The sequence below is a fragment of the Aspergillus brunneoviolaceus genome (genome assembly GCF_003184695.1).
Source record: "Aspergillus brunneoviolaceus CBS 621.78 unplaced genomic scaffold BO95scaffold_5, whole genome shotgun sequence".
Lineage (NCBI taxonomy): Eukaryota > Fungi > Ascomycota > Eurotiomycetes > Eurotiales > Aspergillaceae > Aspergillus > Aspergillus brunneoviolaceus.
In genome coordinates, this window is record NW_020290735.1 from 692,376 (window position 1) to 710,040 (window position 17,665).

General features: G+C 57.4%; 9 protein-coding genes across 9 annotated transcripts; 4 read left to right on the forward strand and 5 right to left on the reverse strand.

The window, feature by feature from the left end:
- Window positions 1-232: 232 nt before the first annotated feature.
- Window positions 233-1,550, reverse strand: BO95DRAFT_404850 (FAD-dependent oxidoreductase; the record flags this gene model as incomplete). The annotated part of the gene is made up of 3 exons (XM_025583972.1): window positions 233-477; window positions 526-1,426; window positions 1,485-1,550. The coding sequence occupies 3 exons, from the start codon at window positions 1,548-1,550 to the stop codon at window positions 233-235; spliced, it is 1,212 nt and encodes a 403-aa protein (XP_025446931.1).
- A 318-nt stretch (window positions 1,551-1,868) lies between these two features.
- Window positions 1,869-3,132, forward strand: BO95DRAFT_500903 (alpha/beta hydrolase). The gene is made up of 3 exons (XM_025590991.1): window positions 1,869-2,231; window positions 2,305-2,976; window positions 3,049-3,132. The coding sequence occupies exons 1-3, from the start codon at window positions 1,937-1,939 to the stop codon at window positions 3,120-3,122; spliced, it is 1,041 nt and encodes a 346-aa protein (XP_025446932.1). The 5' UTR covers window positions 1,869-1,936; the 3' UTR covers window positions 3,123-3,132.
- A 292-nt stretch (window positions 3,133-3,424) lies between these two features.
- Window positions 3,425-4,620, reverse strand: BO95DRAFT_449728 (NAD(P)-binding protein; the record flags this gene model as incomplete). The annotated part of the gene is made up of 3 exons (XM_025587962.1): window positions 3,425-3,750; window positions 3,830-4,052; window positions 4,129-4,620. 3 exons carry the CDS (start codon window positions 4,618-4,620, stop codon window positions 3,425-3,427), a joined length of 1,041 nt encoding a protein of 346 aa, XP_025446933.1.
- Window positions 4,621-5,367: 747 nt separating this feature from the next.
- Window positions 5,368-7,098, reverse strand: BO95DRAFT_352463 (MFS general substrate transporter; the record flags this gene model as incomplete). Its single annotated transcript, XM_025582134.1, has 7 exons — window positions 5,368-5,569; window positions 5,643-5,728; window positions 5,783-5,848; window positions 5,914-6,593; window positions 6,667-6,819; window positions 6,884-6,992; window positions 7,051-7,098. 7 exons carry the CDS (start codon window positions 7,096-7,098, stop codon window positions 5,368-5,370), a joined length of 1,344 nt encoding a protein of 447 aa, XP_025446934.1.
- Window positions 7,099-7,554: 456 nt separating this feature from the next.
- On the forward strand, window positions 7,555-9,097 carry BO95DRAFT_404853 (FAD/NAD(P)-binding domain-containing protein; the record flags this gene model as incomplete). Its single annotated transcript, XM_025583973.1, has 5 exons — window positions 7,555-7,770; window positions 7,820-7,912; window positions 7,970-8,167; window positions 8,242-8,596; window positions 8,671-9,097. The coding sequence occupies 5 exons, from the start codon at window positions 7,555-7,557 to the stop codon at window positions 9,039-9,041; spliced, it is 1,233 nt and encodes a 410-aa protein (XP_025446935.1). The 3' UTR covers window positions 9,042-9,097.
- A 67-nt stretch (window positions 9,098-9,164) lies between these two features.
- On the reverse strand, window positions 9,165-11,121 carry BO95DRAFT_404857 (uncharacterized protein; the record flags this gene model as incomplete). Its single annotated transcript, XM_025583974.1, has 5 exons — window positions 9,165-10,087; window positions 10,170-10,735; window positions 10,803-10,923; window positions 10,975-11,017; window positions 11,078-11,121. Coding segments are annotated over 5 exons (1,697 nt in total), but the record flags the coding sequence as incomplete, so codon positions are not given.
- A 2,335-nt stretch (window positions 11,122-13,456) lies between these two features.
- Window positions 13,457-14,511, forward strand: BO95DRAFT_478868 (class I SAM-dependent methyltransferase; the record flags this gene model as incomplete). Its single annotated transcript, XM_025590063.1, has 4 exons — window positions 13,457-13,512; window positions 13,585-13,946; window positions 14,023-14,149; window positions 14,220-14,511. 4 exons carry the CDS (start codon window positions 13,457-13,459, stop codon window positions 14,509-14,511), a joined length of 837 nt encoding a protein of 278 aa, XP_025446937.1.
- A 385-nt stretch (window positions 14,512-14,896) lies between these two features.
- BO95DRAFT_404860 (S-adenosyl-L-methionine-dependent methyltransferase) lies at window positions 14,897-16,422 on the forward strand (the record flags this gene model as incomplete). The annotated part of the gene is made up of 3 exons (XM_025583975.1): window positions 14,897-15,504; window positions 15,571-16,028; window positions 16,103-16,422. Exons 1-3 carry the CDS (start codon window positions 15,389-15,391, stop codon window positions 16,420-16,422), a joined length of 894 nt encoding a protein of 297 aa, XP_025446938.1. The 5' UTR covers window positions 14,897-15,388.
- A 91-nt stretch (window positions 16,423-16,513) lies between these two features.
- BO95DRAFT_380447 (alpha/beta hydrolase) lies at window positions 16,514-17,441 on the reverse strand. The gene is made up of 2 exons (XM_025583338.1): window positions 16,963-17,441; window positions 16,514-16,908 (listed from the first exon to the last, which is right to left on the reverse strand). The coding sequence occupies exons 1-2, from the start codon at window positions 17,368-17,370 to the stop codon at window positions 16,579-16,581; spliced, it is 738 nt and encodes a 245-aa protein (XP_025446939.1). The 5' UTR covers window positions 17,371-17,441; the 3' UTR covers window positions 16,514-16,578.
- Between the last annotated feature and the right edge of the window lie 224 nt (window positions 17,442-17,665).

The following is a 17,665-nucleotide window of genomic DNA, read 5'->3' on the forward strand; positions in this document are numbered from 1 at the left end:
ATCGCTACGTCGTCTTTTTTCCTGGAGATATTCTTCTGGGGTGTCTTATTCTAGATTCATCATACAGTCAATATCATTGCGCCTGGCAGAGTCTGAGACTGGTATTACCAGGCAGCCCAGCAAGCTTCCACATACAAGCCAAATAGTACTCCTCACTATTCATTGCGGACATCACGCTGAATCTACATGCGCCCGACCGAAAGTCAAAACTCACTCACCCAATGCCATCACCTCAGGCCTCTCCCGTAATAGCTCTTTTCGTCAAAATGGCCGAGTCCTCATCCAACCGGTCCCACGTATGCGCATCGCGACAGGCCTGTCGACTCAGCCGGACGGCGCGTCTCGTCCGGGACCGCATCTCCGCCTCATATTCATCCAGCGCCTCTTTCGCCCCTCGGCCCTCCGTGTACACCTGTCGCAGCGCCTGTGAGAGGTAAAAGGCGTCTAGTAGTCCATGATTGGCGGCTTCGCCGCGATCTGCCCGAATCAGCATGATAACTTCAACACTCTTCAGCAACGACCTACACATCGTCATGGCATGGGCTGCATCCCCGGCCAGCGTGACCCGGCCGTCGCAGTTATCCCAGTCCAAACACTCCCAATCCGCTAGTTTAATCTCCAGCACCGGCGTTCCAGACGGGATCCCCTCCACGACCAACCGCAGGAACGGCACGAAGCCGACCGCCCGTCGTTTCATATTGTCGAGACGCTCTGCATCGGTTGCCGCCACTTCATCAGCCTCGCTGTTCACCGGCCACGACATGCAGATCTGCGCCCGATAGCGCTCCTCATCCGCGCTGCCCTGCGTGCCGTTGCTCTGGGGGGTCTCGAGCACGGAGAACCAGAAAAACACCCCCGTGCTGGGGTGGCAGCCCTGAAAGAGCAGCGGATCCATGGCCCGCAGGGGGCGGATCTCCTCCGGCGACAGATCCACGGCTACCCCCGTGAATCGGATGGGGAGGACGGAGTTGAGGTATGCGTCTGGGCGCAGCACGCGGCGCACCAGCGATCGACTGCCTTCGACCCCGATGACGAACCGTCCGGACACGCGCGTGCCGTCGGCTAGGACCAGGCACGGAGGAGCAGTCCCTTGGGTCTCGATGTCGACCACTTGCGCGTTCCACTGGACATGCTCCTCGATCCCGCGTAGCAAGGCGCCTCGCATCTTCTCCCGGTTGACGCGCCAGCGGGTGCTGGGGGGGATCTTGAACTTGGGTGCGCCGGTCGCCAGGTCGATGAAGAGGAAGTTCCCGTTGTCGTGCTGGGCAACTTGCGGGTCGACTTGTACAGCTTGGATGGCTTGTAATGTGTCTGCGGGGAGAATTTGCTGGATGTACTCCAGGGCCCAATGCAGGGTGATGGCCCATCCTTGCCCGCGAGCATGCGGCGATGCGTCCCGCTCGTAGATGCGGAAGGGGATGTTGTTCTAACCTGTGATTTAGTATGCAGTAAAAACCTGGCAGTGTGTAGGTACAGTAAGGTACCTTCTTGAGAGCCTGACCAAGCGTCAGCCCGACGATGCCTGCTCCGACAATCAAAATAGGGTCCATGGCGATGGGAAACTTGGCTGATGATTCTTACGAGCCACCTGGGTCCTGCCCCTTTGCCGCCCCCGCTTCATATACTACTAGTACTTAGTACCATCGGCTGGGCAATCTGTCCCGTATCTGCTGTTCCGTGTTGTCGGATAGCGTATCGTCGGACCGTCGCATAGATAAGCGCAAATGCGGGGGTGGCTTGGCTGCATCCATAATACGCAGCGAATTGCCGAGATGAGAGGGGAAGCCCCCAAGAACCTACCGTAGCCTATCATATCAGCTTGCGAGTGAGTATAGACGCGGAAATCGGCAATGGGTTCTGGTGCAGTACTTTTAAGCCCACGAGCACCCTGGTTCTCGTGAGTACTCCAACCCGCACAAACACCACAATCATCGCCATGTCTCATGAAGCCCTGAACCCCATCCACCCGGCCGTCTTGCCGCATCTCGACCCTGCCTTTGTCGACCTCTACAACAAACATGTCGCCCACACCCCGAGCGGGCCGATCGATCTCGCCGTCCTTCGATCCAAGTATTCTGTGCTGTACTCCTACGGCACCGGTCCCGCGCCGGAGCCTGCGCGTGTCTACGACACCACAATCCCGGGGCACCAGGGGGATCGGATCCCATGTCGGGTATATGAGCCCGACAGCCCTGGACCCTGGCCCGTTCACGTCGACTTCCACGGTGGCGGTGCGCTCTGCTCCCCTTCTCTCGTGAACATGTAGCACCGACATCTAACTACAATACAACAATACAAGCACAGGCTGGGGCCTCGGCGACCTCGACACCGAGTCGCACATCTGCAAGCACATCGCCGTGAAAGCCCAAGTGGCCGTCATCGACGTCGCCTACCGCCTGGTCCCCGAACACGCCTTCCCCATCGGCATCCAGGACTCCTTCGCCGCGCTGCAGCATCTGGCGTCGTCTGCCGGGCGCGCGCAGTTCCCGGGCCTCGACACCAGCCGGATCTCCCTCGGGGGCGTGTCTGCCGGGGGTAATATCGCCCTCATCCTCGCCCACCTGGCGCGCAACCACGGCATCCCCCTGCGGTTGGTGGCGGTGGGGACCCCCGTCATCGACGATATTTCCGTCTACGCGACGGCCGCCGACTCGCCGTTCGCGTCCATGCAGGCGATGGAGTTCGCGCCGACCCTGAACTGGGCGCGGTTGAAGTGGTTCGATGAGCTGAAGTGGCGGAGTCTCGGCGCGGAGGAGGCCGTGCGCAAGCAGCAGAGGGCCGAGGTGAAGTGGTATGCGAATGCGCTCAGTGCGCCGAGTTTCACCGGGCTGGCGCGCACGGTCATCTACACGGCGGGCTGTGATCCGCTGCGCGATGAGGGCGAGGCTTACGCCCGGAAGCTGATTGAGGGGGGCTGTGAGGTTACCGTGCGGCGGTTCGAGGGGGTGCCGCATCCGTTCATGCATATGGATAAAGGTGCGTTTCTTTCTTCTTGGTGGGTGGGATGCGTATCTGGGGTGCTCTGGCATGCTGACTTGGGGGCAATAGATCTCTGGCAGGCGCGGAAGTTCATTGATTTGGTTGCTGGGCATGTGAAGGCGGCGTTGCATGAGGTGAGGTAGTTTGCAGTCCAAACTAGGATTAATGATATAATAAGTTCAACAATGTATATCCCTAGTGAATCAATCTCTGTCTCTGTTCTTTGTGGGGCGACGAGAACAAGAATAAGGAGCAGAGGAAGCAGAAGAGATAGAGATCGAGATAGCAATGTCAATACCCCCCACAACAGCAGTAGTCAAGATGATAATATCAATCACCGGGATAATCATATGAGGAACTAGACAAGAAAAACCATCATCATTCTAGCGATAGTAAAGGTGATCTACCAGAGCTATTTGTCATACATGTTGACCTGCGGGGGTAACTATGACTCCAAATTCCCCTGAGCAGCTTCCATCGCATACAATTGCTCAACCAAAGGAACAATCGACTCGCGCAGCCCCCGAAACTGGACCCCGAGCATCTGCTTCACCTTCCCAGCATCGCAAGCGTAATGGGTGTCCCGTATCCGATGCCCCGGACTGCCCACCGCAACACGCTCCCGGGCAGCGGGAACGGCCTCGCGCAGTACATCCGCGATCTCCTGCGTGTCGTACGCCCCTTCGGTGACCAGGAACCGTTGGTGCGAGGGGAGGGTTGTCGTCAAGGCGCGAAGACAGGTCCCAGCCAGGTCCTGCACATCTACCCAGACTAGCAACCACAAAGAACCGAGGTCAGTACAGTTGTTGCACCATTTTGGTTTGTTGAGGGGAAAAGTAGGGCTTCTTACCCGGAGCCTTGGTCGGCGGGAGTGCCTCGCGTCCCCCCTGCGCCACCTCCCAGACAATGCGATTACTGGCGTTCAGCTGCTCCAGCGAGGGTATCGGATGAATCATTTCCCCAAACACCATTCCGGGACAGAGCGTCACGAGTTGGAAGTCCACCGCGTGCTCCTTCACGTATGTCCAAGCAGCCCGTTCGGCGAGGACCTTGGATGCGCGGTATGCGATGGCCTGAGTCGTCAACCATGCATCGACCAGAATAAGCAACGATGGACTGTACTTGAAGGATAAGAGTCAAGGAACATACCACATTCTCCGTGTCCCGCCCCTCCTCATACCCCAACGGACTCCAGTCCTCCTCTGTGTATATCCGTCCAGGCTGCAAGCCCTGCGCCGCGTCGTAGACAGCCGCGAACGAGGACATGATCACCAACTTCCGCACGGTCGGAAAACGGTGTGCCGCCTCACACGCAACGGTCGTGCCCTGGATCGCTGGGAGCAGGAGTCGCTGCTCGAATTGCCCCGGCTGCGCGTCGTAGGTGAAGGCCGAGGCGAGGTGCAGGATGGCGTCGCAGCCTGCCACCGCGGGAGCGAATTGCTGCAGGTCGGCGGGATCGGCCACCACGATGATTTCCAGCCGGTCCAGCGGGGCGACCCCGGCGGCGAGCAGGGCAGCTACAGTGGCGCTGGCTTTCTGGGGGGTGCGCACTGTGCCGCGGACGGAGTGGCCGGCGCGCAGCAGGGCGGCGATGCAGTGCGCGGCGATGAAGCCGTTGGCTCCGGTGACGAGGGTGAGCATCTGGATGATTGTAGAAGGATTAGGATTTATGTCGGGTTTAAGTCTGAACACAATTGGTGACAGAGGACAATATCCACTCAATTATCTATGTATTCCTACATGGCTTGCAATTATAAATAGTTCGCAGGGTGAAGTCCCCTTCCCCCGTCCAGCATCGAGCCTTTCCCGTCGCGTAGATTAGCAGGTGTCCCCCGCGCGGTTCAAGCGGAGAAGGAAGCCCCGGTTGTACATTGCCTCGGTCGCTGTGCTATATTTGATTCAATTTGTTTGGATTTTGGTTTGTTTAAACTTCTTGGTGAGATCTACTGTCATTATACATCTCGGGCTTTGCACCCTTAATGATAGATATCCATGGTGTTCATCAGAAACGTGAGTAGACAGAATATATGTGACCAGTATAAGGAAGATAGTTGCGCAACATATTTAAGAACAAGGAGAAGATATGATTACTAGACAATGTTGCTGGAGGTATCCTACTCACTCCAAAATATACCATGTCCAGTAGCTTACTAAGACACCGGGTGCAAGATTTGTCTTTTCCCCTATTTCCCTGTTCTGATATCTGTCGGAAGCCTACTATGTTGAAAAGTGTTTCATATCAGCATCGGATGTACGTCTTAGGTCTCGTATATGAAACTAGAATCACACAATGCCCAGTCCTTTATTACGATAAAGGCTACTGCCTCAGTTATAGTGTGCAGGTACTACCATCCTGCGAGCCAAACTCACCACCTCTCAGTGGCAACTCTAATACACATAGCGAAAGTCGATCCCCTCCCCCCCAGCCCCAACTCCAGCCCCCTCTAGACGTCGTTCCATGTGACTGCCTGCAGCCTGACCCAATCGCTCTGCCCGCGCGTTCCGACGGCCATATACCCCCCGCAGCGTGGTGGAGATGACAATGGCACCGGCATTGACGGCGACGATGGTGATCTTGGCGGGAATGTACCTGTCTCAATTAGCGAGGTCGGCATGAGAAACACCGCAAAGGATCAAAGATAAAAGACGAGGGTACAACGCACCCTGGAGCGTCGCGGGCTTGGAAGGTCTGCGGGCCGATGATGTTGGCGATGCTGAACCCGGCCGAGACGAGCGTACTCCCCGCCACCTGTCCTGTCGTCAGCTCTGCTGGTCCTGCAATAGTGCATTGCGTCTGGCGTACCTTCATACTGTAGCCCTTGTAGTTCGCACCGGTCCATGCGAAAATCAGAGCCAACGGCGCGACAGTCTGGATCTTGCTCAGCAACCCATCTCTACATGATCAGAACATTACCTTGCCCCGGGAAGACCAACCGTGTTCACCAGATATATACCCGCCAGACAACCGGCCTGATTCGAAGACGGCAGGAAAGACATCAAACACGCGCCCAGCAAGGTGGGTAGCAGGAGGAGATTGATCGCCAGCCACCGGGAGTAACCTCGGGCAATAGCCAGGGTCGATCCCATGGTCGCCACGATGCTGACCACCCCGGAGGGCATATTCAGCAGGGCGCTTTCCTTAGAGTTGTACCCGAACTCCTTGATCAGGATGGAGGAGAAGGTGGTGATGACCCCGCTGGGGATGGTGATCAGGATGGTCAGGAGGACGAGCAGGGCCGTTTGCACATCTCCGCATGCTTCCAGGAACGACCTCGGGCGCAGGCCCCTCTCGCCCTCCGTGCCACCGACCTGCTCCTGTTGCAGCCGCTGTGCCACGCGCTCCTTGTCGCTGGAGCTCAGAAACCCCGCCGCGGCCGGAGTGGCCGGGAGTACGAGGAGGACTAGCAGCGCCGCGAGAATGTTCACTCCCCCAATAGCCACGAACATGATCCGCCACCCGTGGAAGGCGAGCGTGGGCGCGGTATGCTGCGCCGCGAAGGAGATCAGCCCGCCGAGTATCTGGCCGGTGCCCAGGCCGCAGTACCAGAGACCGTATCGCGGAGTCGACTCGGCGCGCGTGTACCACATGCTGGTGTACATTGTCAGAGCGGGGGCTGTAGGCATGGTAACAGATGAGCAATGGACTCAGATACATTAGATACGAATGGGGAATGATTTCTGACGCACCAATGACCGCCTCCAGCGCACCGAGAAGCACTCGCAGCGACATCATCCCGGCGAAGTTCTGCGCCGCGGCCGAACAGCACAAGAGAATTCCCCAGCAGAGAATATTGACCCCGAGAACCTTGGTAACCGGGTATCGTTGCAGCAGGAAGCCTGCTTATGGTCAGTGACGGATACACGGCAGCGGCAGCAGCAGCAGCAGCAGAGTAGGGCAGCAGACCTTGGGGAATCTCAGCGACCGCATAAGCGATGAAGAACCCCGTAGCCAGCCAGGAGAAGTCATTGCCCTGCATCCCGAGATCATCCTGCATCCCCATCACGTTGGCATACTAGCCCCATCAGCCATCAGCAACTGGTCTCCCGACGAGACCACCAGAGTGCACATACATTCAAAGCCACCTTGTCCAGGAACTGCAGCAGGTAGGTCAAGAACATGGTCGGCAGGATGCGCCAGTCGATCCGACGCAACAAGGCTAAGTCATCGTGCAGATCGCCGAGGCCGTAGTCGACGGCGGCCAGCTTTTCCTCTTTGGTGTCTGTCATGGTGTATGCAGCGATGGTAGCAGCATCGGAGGACAAAGAGCGCGGATGGCATGATGAAGGTGTTTAATAAAGGTCTATTGTAGCTACTGTAGTATTGCAACGAGGTATCGATGCTGGCTGTCACTGGAGGCAACCAGGGCGATAAGCTTCCGACTAGTCCTGCGGCCGTCGCATAGATAATTAAACCACCAGATACGAGCCGTCGGCTGCACGATAAGAGTCGGATGCATGATCCATTCTTTCGAAAATGCCCAGGATACATTTATAGCACAACCTCGAACTCGACGATGAGGCATAAGACAAACTTCAGCGGTAACCATTATTGAAATATTGATCTGTACACTCAGAATGCCCTCCCGCACTGACTCCCCGCTGAACATTGCCATCATCGGCGCTGGCCTCGGTGGCCTCAGCGCAGCCGTGGCGTTACGTCGTCAGGGACACCACGTCACGGTGTACGAGCGATATGACTTCGCTGGGGAAGTGGGCGCCTCGCTGAGCGCCGCCTCCAATGGATCCCGCTTCCTCGAGCAATGGGGGGTGGATGTCAAAGCTGCGAAGCCGGTCAGTCCCCCCTGCTCTGGCATCAGCCAGTACTCATCGCGAGACACAGGTGATCCTCAAGAAACTCATCATGCACGACTGGACGACCGGAGAAGTGCAGAAAGAATACGGTCTGGGGGACTACAAGGCCAAGTTTGGCACGGTCCGTCGGGCATTCACCCCCACATAGCCCTAATGCCACTGACATGGACCCCATCAGGAGTACAACAACTTCCACCGGATTGACATCCACCAACAATTGCTCCGCTCCGCCTTTGACGAGCCGGGAGACGGTCCCCAGTGCGTGTTGAAAGTAAATCACAAGGCCGTGGCGCTGGACGCGGAAGCCGGTCGCATCGAGTTCGAGAATGGCGAGACGGCGTCGGCGGACCTCATCGTCGCTGCAGATGGCATTCGCGTACGCACCCAAGCTCTGGCGCTTGTACCCTAGGCTCTTAAACATTAACAATTGACGTCAAATCCTTAATGTAGTCCGAGAGCCGCCTCCAGATGGGCATCACCCCCGACTTCGTCATGTCGACCTCGTGCTGCTACCGCTGCATCATCGGCGCCGACAAGCTGCGCCGCCTCGGGCTGGACGACTACATCGACAACGCGGCGATTGAGTACTGGGGCGGCATCGGCATCAACAAGATCGTCATGTCTCCCTGCAGCGATGGCGACGTCGTGAGCTGCTACTGCTTCTACCCGGCCGAGCACAACAACCTCCGCGACGATGGCTGGAACATCTCCGCCACCCCGGAGCAGCTGGTGGCCACGTTTCCGGGGCTGGATGAGCGAATGCAGCGGTTGCTGATCAATGCTGAGGATATTAAGATGTGGCGCTGTAGGCCCCCCCCCCCCCCCCCCTACCCCTTCGCTCCATCAGGCTGAAGAAAGCCGTCGGCTGATCTCGAATAGTGTACCGCCACCAGCCGTACCCCTACTGGGTCAAGGGCAAGGTCTGCCTGCTGGGCGACGCCGCCCACCCGATGATGCCCGACCAGTCGCAGGGCTCGTGCATGGCCTTCGAGGACGCGGGCGCCCTGGGGCTGATCTTCCACCGCACTTTCGCCGAGGAGTACAGCGTGGCCGAGGGACTGCAGCTGTACGAGCAACTGCGCAAGCCGCGGGCCACGCACATCCAAGCCGCCAGCTATCGGGCCCGCGAGGACCTCAACGAGCGCATCGGCTGGAGCTCGTCCGCCGACCGGCCGGGGAAGTTGACGATCGAGGAGGTTTGTGGGTATAACATGCAGGTGCACCTGGAGGAGCTCAAGGGCAGTAGATAGACGGGGGTAATATGTACATACCAAGTTTCGACTTCGTACCAATTATGAAAAGAAAAAAAAAACTAAACAAGGTGCATTCAAGGTGTGCTGTAACTAAGTTAACATGAAGTTCAATCCAGGCTATCAAACGAACACCATCCCCGGAAACAGACTATAGCGAACGCTGGCCCAATTTGCGTCCGCCCGGTCGTCCGCCCAGACGGCTTCGAGCAACTGCCGCGCTTGGAGGATATGCCCCCAGCCCAACGTGTTCTCCATCACCATCAGGCGCTCCTTGATGCCCATCCGTCGCTCCATGCTGCGGCTGCTGGCCCCCGCGATCACCAGCGGGAAGAGCAGACTGCCCTCGACGGGGCTGCCGTAGGGGATGCTCCGCCCCGCCGCTACAATGCCCGCGACGGCCTGCTCGACCTCGGCGTGGTGCGGATCGTAGCCGTCGACGATCTGATGCAGGCGTAGGCGGATTGCCCACTCGAAGGCCTGCGTGGCCAGATGGTCCACTTCGTTGTCTGGGCGGACTGCTTCGGATTCCCGGCGCCAGGTGTCCAGGCCGGCGCGGACGTGCGCAGCGGCCGTTCGGAAGCCGATCTCCGAGAGGTCGTCGATGCGTCGGCTGCGGTGCGCTGCTAAAAGATTAACCCGGCCGAGGGACTCCAGTAAGCTCGTGGGGAGTCCGGATATCGTGTCCCCTGATGGTGATGATGTGCTGGCGGCGGCGGGAAGGTAGGACGGGAGAGAGGATCCCAATGTGAGGTCGGTCAGGCGCTCCCCTGCCCGAAGTAGCGGGGGCTTGCACCGGGAGATGGTGGACATGGCGTCTAGGTAGTGGAACAGCTGGAGACAAAATGTCCCTTCGCTGGTTGAGGCCAGCCGGTGCCGGTCAATCGCGCCGAGGAGGCGCCCGGCTGCTTTGAGGTGCCATTTCCAGGCGCGAGAAGTGCCCTCGAACAGCTCCGTGAGACACAGTAGGAGGATTGAGGTGCAGGCCTCGAGGAAGGATTGTCGATTCGGTCGACGGCTGAGCAGGTTGTTGACTTGCGACAGCGCTGTTATGGTCAGTGGCCTTTTTACAGTCGATACATCATGGAGAATTGAGCTTAGGTGTTGCTGTGTTCAGAACAGACTTACCCCGTCCTTGTCGCGTTAGGGCTCGGTTCCAGATTTGGGGGTAGACGCGCCGCCAGTGGCAGCCACTCAGCCCTAAGAGGGCGCTGGTGAGAGTCTCCGAGGCGGCAGCCATGGGCAGCAGAGTCGCCAGAAATGGGTTGGCGGTGGAGTTCGTCGTGGACCGTGACAGGGCTCGGGCCACAATTTGGACATAGTGGTTGAAGAGGCAGCGATCGTCGTCATTGTGCAGATGGGCATTGAGCCGGCTGTCTGGGGGTGGCGAGACGGGTCCGAGGATCATCTCCACATCGATCCAGGACGGCGAAAAGGGCAATATCGGATCATCGCCGACGGATGATAAGAGATGATCGGAAGGAGAGATCGGATCGAGCTCTGGGGTTGGATCCGACACGGAAGACAGGATGAGGTCGTGCGCAGCTGCGGATAACGGCATTTCAGGCGGCGAGGGCAGCGGGGAGACGATCACCGGTGGCGGAGACCGTGCCCTGGGGGTATTCCAATAACATGGTAGGTTCAATCGACGACAGTCGCTACATCGAGGTCGTTTCTCATCGCATTTCTTCTTCCTATTGGCTGACAGTCAGCGAGTGTGCATGCTCATGCAGTCAATTGCGTCCTCATGGATCCCTTTACCGCGCTTTGCAGGAGACACATCCGTCCCGGGACCGAGAGGCTCTGGGCCGGCGATTCGCGAGCGTCTGGGCTTCTGCATTCGGTCTGCCAGGCTGTTGGGGCTCACAAATATGACCAAGGCCTGGCTAGTCAGTATTGGAATACCCCGGACGCTGAAGAAGTGCAAGCATACGTGCGCAGCGGGAGCACGGCGAGGTGCCATCACAGCGTTGTTTCTATGCCAAGTCAGCCCAAGATCAGTCTCAGATGGAGGCAGTAAGGGGGTGGGGACTCACAATCACTGCGCACCGAGCGCAGACACGACCCGAGGCAGTCATGGTATCAAAGCATCTAGGACAGAGAGGAAGCGACGGAGGAGAGAAGATGCGTCGTAGGGGTTATCAGTTATCAGGGACGCGACGGGGAGGGGTTCGATAAGCGGTAGAGTCAACGAATCGGATTTCAGTCCACTCGGTAGTGAGTTCTACTGATAACCGAGGCGGGGAGAAGTCTCTATCTCGTAGCTAGCAGGAAATCAGTGCACCTGCAAATCAGTGGCACTGTTTATCGGTTGATAGGTAACTGGACTTTACTCCGATTCACGCTAATCCAGGCAAGGTTAGGTGGGACTTCTCTCCGGTCTGGAATGCGGGGAAGTAAAAGCCACGTTGACATCACAGCTTGAATCACTTTGGTTCTCTTCAACGGCAATGGAGCCCTATGCCCCAGCAGAGAGGGGTGAGATAAATACCTGGGTTAACCAGTTGAGCAACTCTTGATTTAAACCGCGGGGGAACGAATCCCACACAGCGGGTGAGGGTATGGTTGGTGGTTCAAGAGTGAGGCTCTATAACGACATTCAGTTCTCTTCTCTCTCCGCCACCCACGGTACAATCAGCTTTCTTCACGCCGTAGTCATGCCTGGCTTGCGCTGTGGATAGGACCATCACAGGTGTAGTTAAGTCACGTGACAGATACCGCCTGCTGATGGTATCACAACTAAACATCAATGAGAGTGACAAGATTTCTAGCTGAGCAAAGGTCATAAACTAAGGTAACTTCTAACTCAGATCTACTTGCACCAATGACACAACTATATCTGTAAGATCCAATGCGACTGTCCTCCTCTTCCAAGAGCATCACTGTTTCTCATTCACTCTAGAAGAAGCACAGGCCCACAACAATATCAGGCGACGTTTTGAGAAGAGCTATAGCTCTACCGTTCAAAGCTACAGTTTCAATGTCAATCACATGACGGGATTAAAATATATACAGCATGTCCGGAGCGAGAAACCCAAACCCTCGTTTTAGACTGGCTCTGGTGGCAAGACATAGTTGGTAGGACTCGAAAGGTGGGTAGTATACGATATCTAGTTCACTCACACTCAGTAGACGGTTCTGAGTGAGTTGAAATCCATATTACTACCATCCTCCTACACCGTTCGCCGCACATAAGCAGTGGACATCAATGTTAGTGTCGAAGTTCACATACTTACAGCATCAGATTCAGGTAACATACTCTTACACTACGAGAACCGACCGAGGCGGTCTAGTGCAACATATCTAGATCCAAACAGTAGCATCCTTCAAACTCGGTAGAGATGCGACTCCGAGCCCAACTCCGTGACTACCACGAAGCTGGAGGAGACAAACAATCCAGACAAGTGGGGCACGGAGCATCTTTGGAGAGTCAATCAAAATTCTAACTATAGTAGAAGTGGAAATGATAAGCCTACTCTAATCAGCCTTGGCTATATTAGTACGATGCATTACTGAAGCTTCGCTTTCAACAGTCTTGTATCGAGCTTGTCACGAGCACTGAGCCAAAGCCGGCCACGATCCAGTCCATGCGCGCCAATGCCTCTTCCGATGTTAGTTCCGATATTGACCTAGAAGAGCCGCTACAGAGCACATGTAATGAGGCTGTGCTAGCATCTGTTGAATGACGGTGTACAACCATTGCCCCTCTGTCATCATCTTGGTAATCATGGGGCTGGAAATCGACCTGGTGGGTCGGCAGGTGTGTACTCATGTGCAGTACAAGCATCGGGCTAGACTCTCAATCCCTGTTCCAGCTACTCTTTAAGCCGCAACTGACAATTTTCTGGTCCCAGGAATTCGGGGCTGGCAAGGCTGAGGATATCGAATGCTCCATGCCCGGGGCGACACAGATAGTTCTGAACGCCGCATTTAAGATCCACGCGGCCGCTTCGATCGCGCAACGGGGGGATTATGCTTAAGCTGCGATGATTCCTTTCCGGCTCCATGGTGCCTTGACTGAAGATTGTAATCCTTTGTCTTGAAGGAGGAAGATGAGAACCCGCAGCACGGACAGGATGCCATTGAGGCTACTGACTCGCATGGTGCCATGCGGTCCCATTGTGGCGGGGCTCAGCACTTCAGCGGCATTGGCCCCCACGCCCCACTCACTGCGCAGGGGCGTATTCTTGTATTGTGGTATTGTGGTATTGCTCTATTTTGTCTTATCGAATTAATGTTCGTTGTCCTTTTCTTTAAGCCTAAAGTATCCTGCGGCCCACGACTAGTACGGTATGCTGGCTGGCAAGGCGTTCGGGGTGATAATATGCATTTAGGGCAAGCTTATAACTGTCTCATCGGCTCCGCCCACTGCCCTCACCCAGAGATAATCAAAAAGATCCGAACTCTCCCCGACCATGTCACCTCCAACAAACAGCTATGCGTTGCACCGCAACTACCACTCCTCAGCTCGGTAAAGAACAACCCCACGGTCGGCTGGGCCCCCCGGGAGGGAGGGAAATCAAAACTAACCCAACACACCCAGGTTAAACGCCCAGAACCACCTCTGGAAGGATGCGCTGGGCTACAGCCTGCATCCGTGCATCGGATTGACCGGCGACTCGGCCCCGCGCATCGCCGACATCGGCACGGGCACGGGCATCTGGATGATGGACGTGAAGCGCGAGTATCCCGCCGCGCAGATCGACGGCTTCGACATCTCCTTCGCCCAATGTCCGCCGCCGGAATGGCTGCCGGATGGCGTGCGGCTGCGCGAGCTGGACCTCTATGAGCCGCTGCCCGCCGAGCTGGAGGGGATCTACGACGTCGTGCATCTGCGGCTGTTTTTTGTGGTGATCCGCAACGATGACCCGGGTCCAGTGCTGCGGAATATGCTACGCATGCTGAGTGAGTCTTGCCTGTTTTTCGCTTGTTTTGCTTCCTTTCATGGTCTCTTTCTAACTTTCCGGTTACGAAACGAAAGAGCCCGGTGGGTGGCTGCAATGGTCGGAACACAACTACGAGTCGTGGTCGGTGCAGTCGGTGGGCGGCCGGGAGACCCCCGCCTTGGACGAGATGATGAACCTGATGAAACAAACGGGTTTGGGACGGTAAGCAATGGACCACGGACGCATAACTAGACACCCTTTCGGATCAATACTAATGAAACGGCACGAATAGCTGGGTGCCCGGCCTTCCCGATCTCTTCGCGCAACATGGGATGGTGGATGTGCGCAAGGCACTGCATCCGTGCAGCCCGCACAGCCGCGTCTATTGGAGCCAGCTCCAGTTCAACTCCAACGAGGAATACAGCTATCTGGCCATGGATAACAGTACAGCGGATGCGGCCGGGCCGCGTCTGCGCACCCTTATCGGACAGGCTGCCGACGAGTGTCGCCAGGGGGCGGGTTTCGACTTTACCATTGAGGTGGCGTTGGGCCGGAAGTCCGTGGGGGAAAGGCAGTTAATATAATATCGAACCAATAATATAGGATCTGTCTGCACGTTTAGCAGGTTTAGAATGAGCACTAGTCTTCCTAGGGCGTAAGAATTGTAGCGTGAGACTATAGTAAGCGGACTATAGCGACTAGCTTATAGCGTGAAGAAGCTAGCACCACACTGGGCACAACATCGAGCACAGTGGGGTCAGGCCAGCCTAACGAGAATGGGGTAAAGGCCGGAGGGGCACGAAACTCAGAGGATTAGATTCAACAATTGGAGACAACGGTCGCGAAAGGCTGGAACTTGCGAGTGGTCGAAGCGGCCCCCAAAAACGTCGCCATGATATACAAAAAGTGTAGTTAGGGCCGCGTTGATAAGGCTGGCGTATCGCCTCATTTCTACTTACCCCTCCCCCTCTCCGAATTCCCATCAGCTGCAAGCCTTCCCTGGTGTCACTTTTGACAGAAACCATCATGACTAAAGAGACCGCCAGTCCGATGCTGGCGCTAGCCCGTCAACTCGAGGCTGCGACCAACACCCCCGGCCAGCTTCCCCCCGCCAGCGATGCGCTACACTCGCGACTACTTGCCGCGACGCGTAATCTCCTGACCAGCCTGGAAACCCCCGAGAGCCAATTGATGCATCTGGCCAAGGCAGTACGTTTTTCGATTCTCCTCTGCTCGATTTCCGGGCGCTAGGTCTAAACTCGCCAGCCTGTGGCGCATGGGGTGTTACGCGCCGCCCTGCGCATCCGACTGTTCGAGCGCTTCGACGAGGGCCCTCCCAGCACCCCGGATCTGGCGCAACGCTGCGGCATTGATGTCGCGCTTCTTAGTAGGTGATGGCGTGCGCATGATAACTCCAAAGATCTTGGTCGGACTAATCATCGGGGCGCGACAGTGCGTCTCATGCGAACCCTGGCCGCCATCGGCATCTTCACCGAACCCAGCCCGGGGGTCTACGCCCATACCTTACAATCGCAAACGCTGCGCCAGCCCCAACACCGGGCCGTGATCCAGGGCATGTGTGTGATCATACCCGTATCTGGAAGTTTGCCGCCCACCGTGCTAATGTAACCGATCGACCGCAGGGCCGAGACCGCGACGTTGATGACGGCGCTCCCCGACTTCCTCGAGACCCACAAATGGCAGAACCCCGTCGATGCGCAGCCCACCCTGTTCGGATTCGCCCACCAAACCGACCAGACCATGTTCGAGTGGCTGGAGTCGCAGCCCGAGCAGCGCGCCATCTTCGCCGCCTTCCAATCCAGCACCGCCGCCCTCGCCGTGTGCCAGCTGCAGCCCTTCCTCCGCAGCCTGCTCAGTGCGCCCCCGGAGGATCCTTCGAATGATGAAACCAGAGAAGTCACGCTCGTCGACGTCGGAGGCGGCCGAGGCGCCGTGCTCCGCCAAGTCAGCGACGAGCTGGATCCGCCGCCGCGCGGTCGCATCGTGCTGCAGGACCTGCCCCAGGTCTTGGAGGGGGTGGACGGCGGCGACCGCGTCGAGGTGATGCCCTACAACTTCCTCCAGCCCCAGCCCGTTCACGGTATGTCTGCTTCAATTCAAAGTGCGCTTCGTCTGCTGCTCTGTCCCCTGCTTATCGTCTACGGATTCTTCAAGGAGCCCGAACTTACCTCTTCCGTCACATCTTCCACAATTGGAGCGATGGGGTGGTCGCGACCATTCTGCAGAACACCGTGGCAGCGATGGCTCCGTCCTCGCGGCTGGTCATTGTCGACCTGGTGCTCCCGGACGGAGGAGGCGCGTCCCCCTACGCGGCGTTTTTGGATGTGAGCATGATGGCATTTGGAGGCATGGAGCGCACCGAGGCGCAGTGGCGGGGGATATTAGGGCGAGCCGGGCTGCAGGTGCGCCGCATTGAGCCGTTGGATGCGCTGACCCCGGGGTCGGACCAGGTCATTGAGGCGGTGCTGGCTTGATGAATGCTATCTACACGATTGAAATAAAATTGGAACCAAAAATTTGAGGCGTGATCGGAGCATTCCATCATGTGGATTGAGCTTCTTCTCTGCATGTACAGAGTATATTCTCTTCAATATGGTACATCGATGCTGTCGCCACGATTAAGCCTTCCCTCACGCTAGATTCTGCTTCACAAAGGCAGCCACCGGGGCGGGATCGACCAGCCACGGGGAATGGCCCGTAGCGACAGTATCTGTGGTAATCTGAGCGCCCTTGGCGCGGGCCTTGTCCACCATCAACTGCTGCACGAAGAGGGGGATGGCGCGGTCGTGCTCGCACAGGAGGTAGGCGCTCGGAATCTGGGTGTAGGCGGTGCTGCGGGCGGGCGAGTTCTTGGTCGCCCAGGCGTGCGGACGCAGCGTCTGCGCCCACTTCTCGCCGTCAGGGACGTCGTGGAAGAAGAGGCTGTAGGGGTCGACGGCGCTGACGGTGCCGTTGGCCTCCTGCGGCGGGGGTTAGCATCCGATCGGATCGGAGGGACGATATAATCGACTCACATCGCGGTCGTACCAGTCCGGAGGGACCCCTCCAAATGCCCCAATCAGACTCTCGCCGACCTCCGGGATGAACGCCGAGATAAAGATCAACTTTTTCACGCCGCCCGTCGCGCCGGCGGCTTGTCGTTCGGCCGTGCTGAGCCCGTCCAGCGCGCTGTTCACGGGCAACCCCGACCAACTGTGGGAGATGACCACCACCTCTTTCCCGGCATTGGCCTCCTGTTCGACCAGGTCACGGAGTGTGTCGATGTCGGGCTGCAGGTCTTGCACGGTGGTGGCCTGCTGGATGGAGGGGAAGGCGACGAGATGGGTGGTGTGGTCGGGGAACTGGGCGGCCAGGGGCTCAAAAGCCGTGGGCGGATACCAGGCCCCCGGGCAGAAAATCAAGGTGGGATTCGAGGCAGCCATGTTGAGGCCGTGAGTTCAGACAGTGGAATTGAGAGCAGGATGCAAGTAGTGAGGAAGAGGATGAGGATGACGAGGAGGATGAGAATGCTGGCGCTGGTGCAGTGGGCGGCGGGCATTAAGTAAGTTAAGCAAGTAGGGCTAAATCAATGGCCCGCCAGTCAGCGGCCAGTCAGTCAACGTGACTGTTGGCAAGCCAACCACCACGTGTCTTGCACTTCTCGCTGCACATCCCTGCACAGTGCATCAAATTAGTTTAATTAATTAGTTAACGCTATTGAACGCACATTCACTTGTG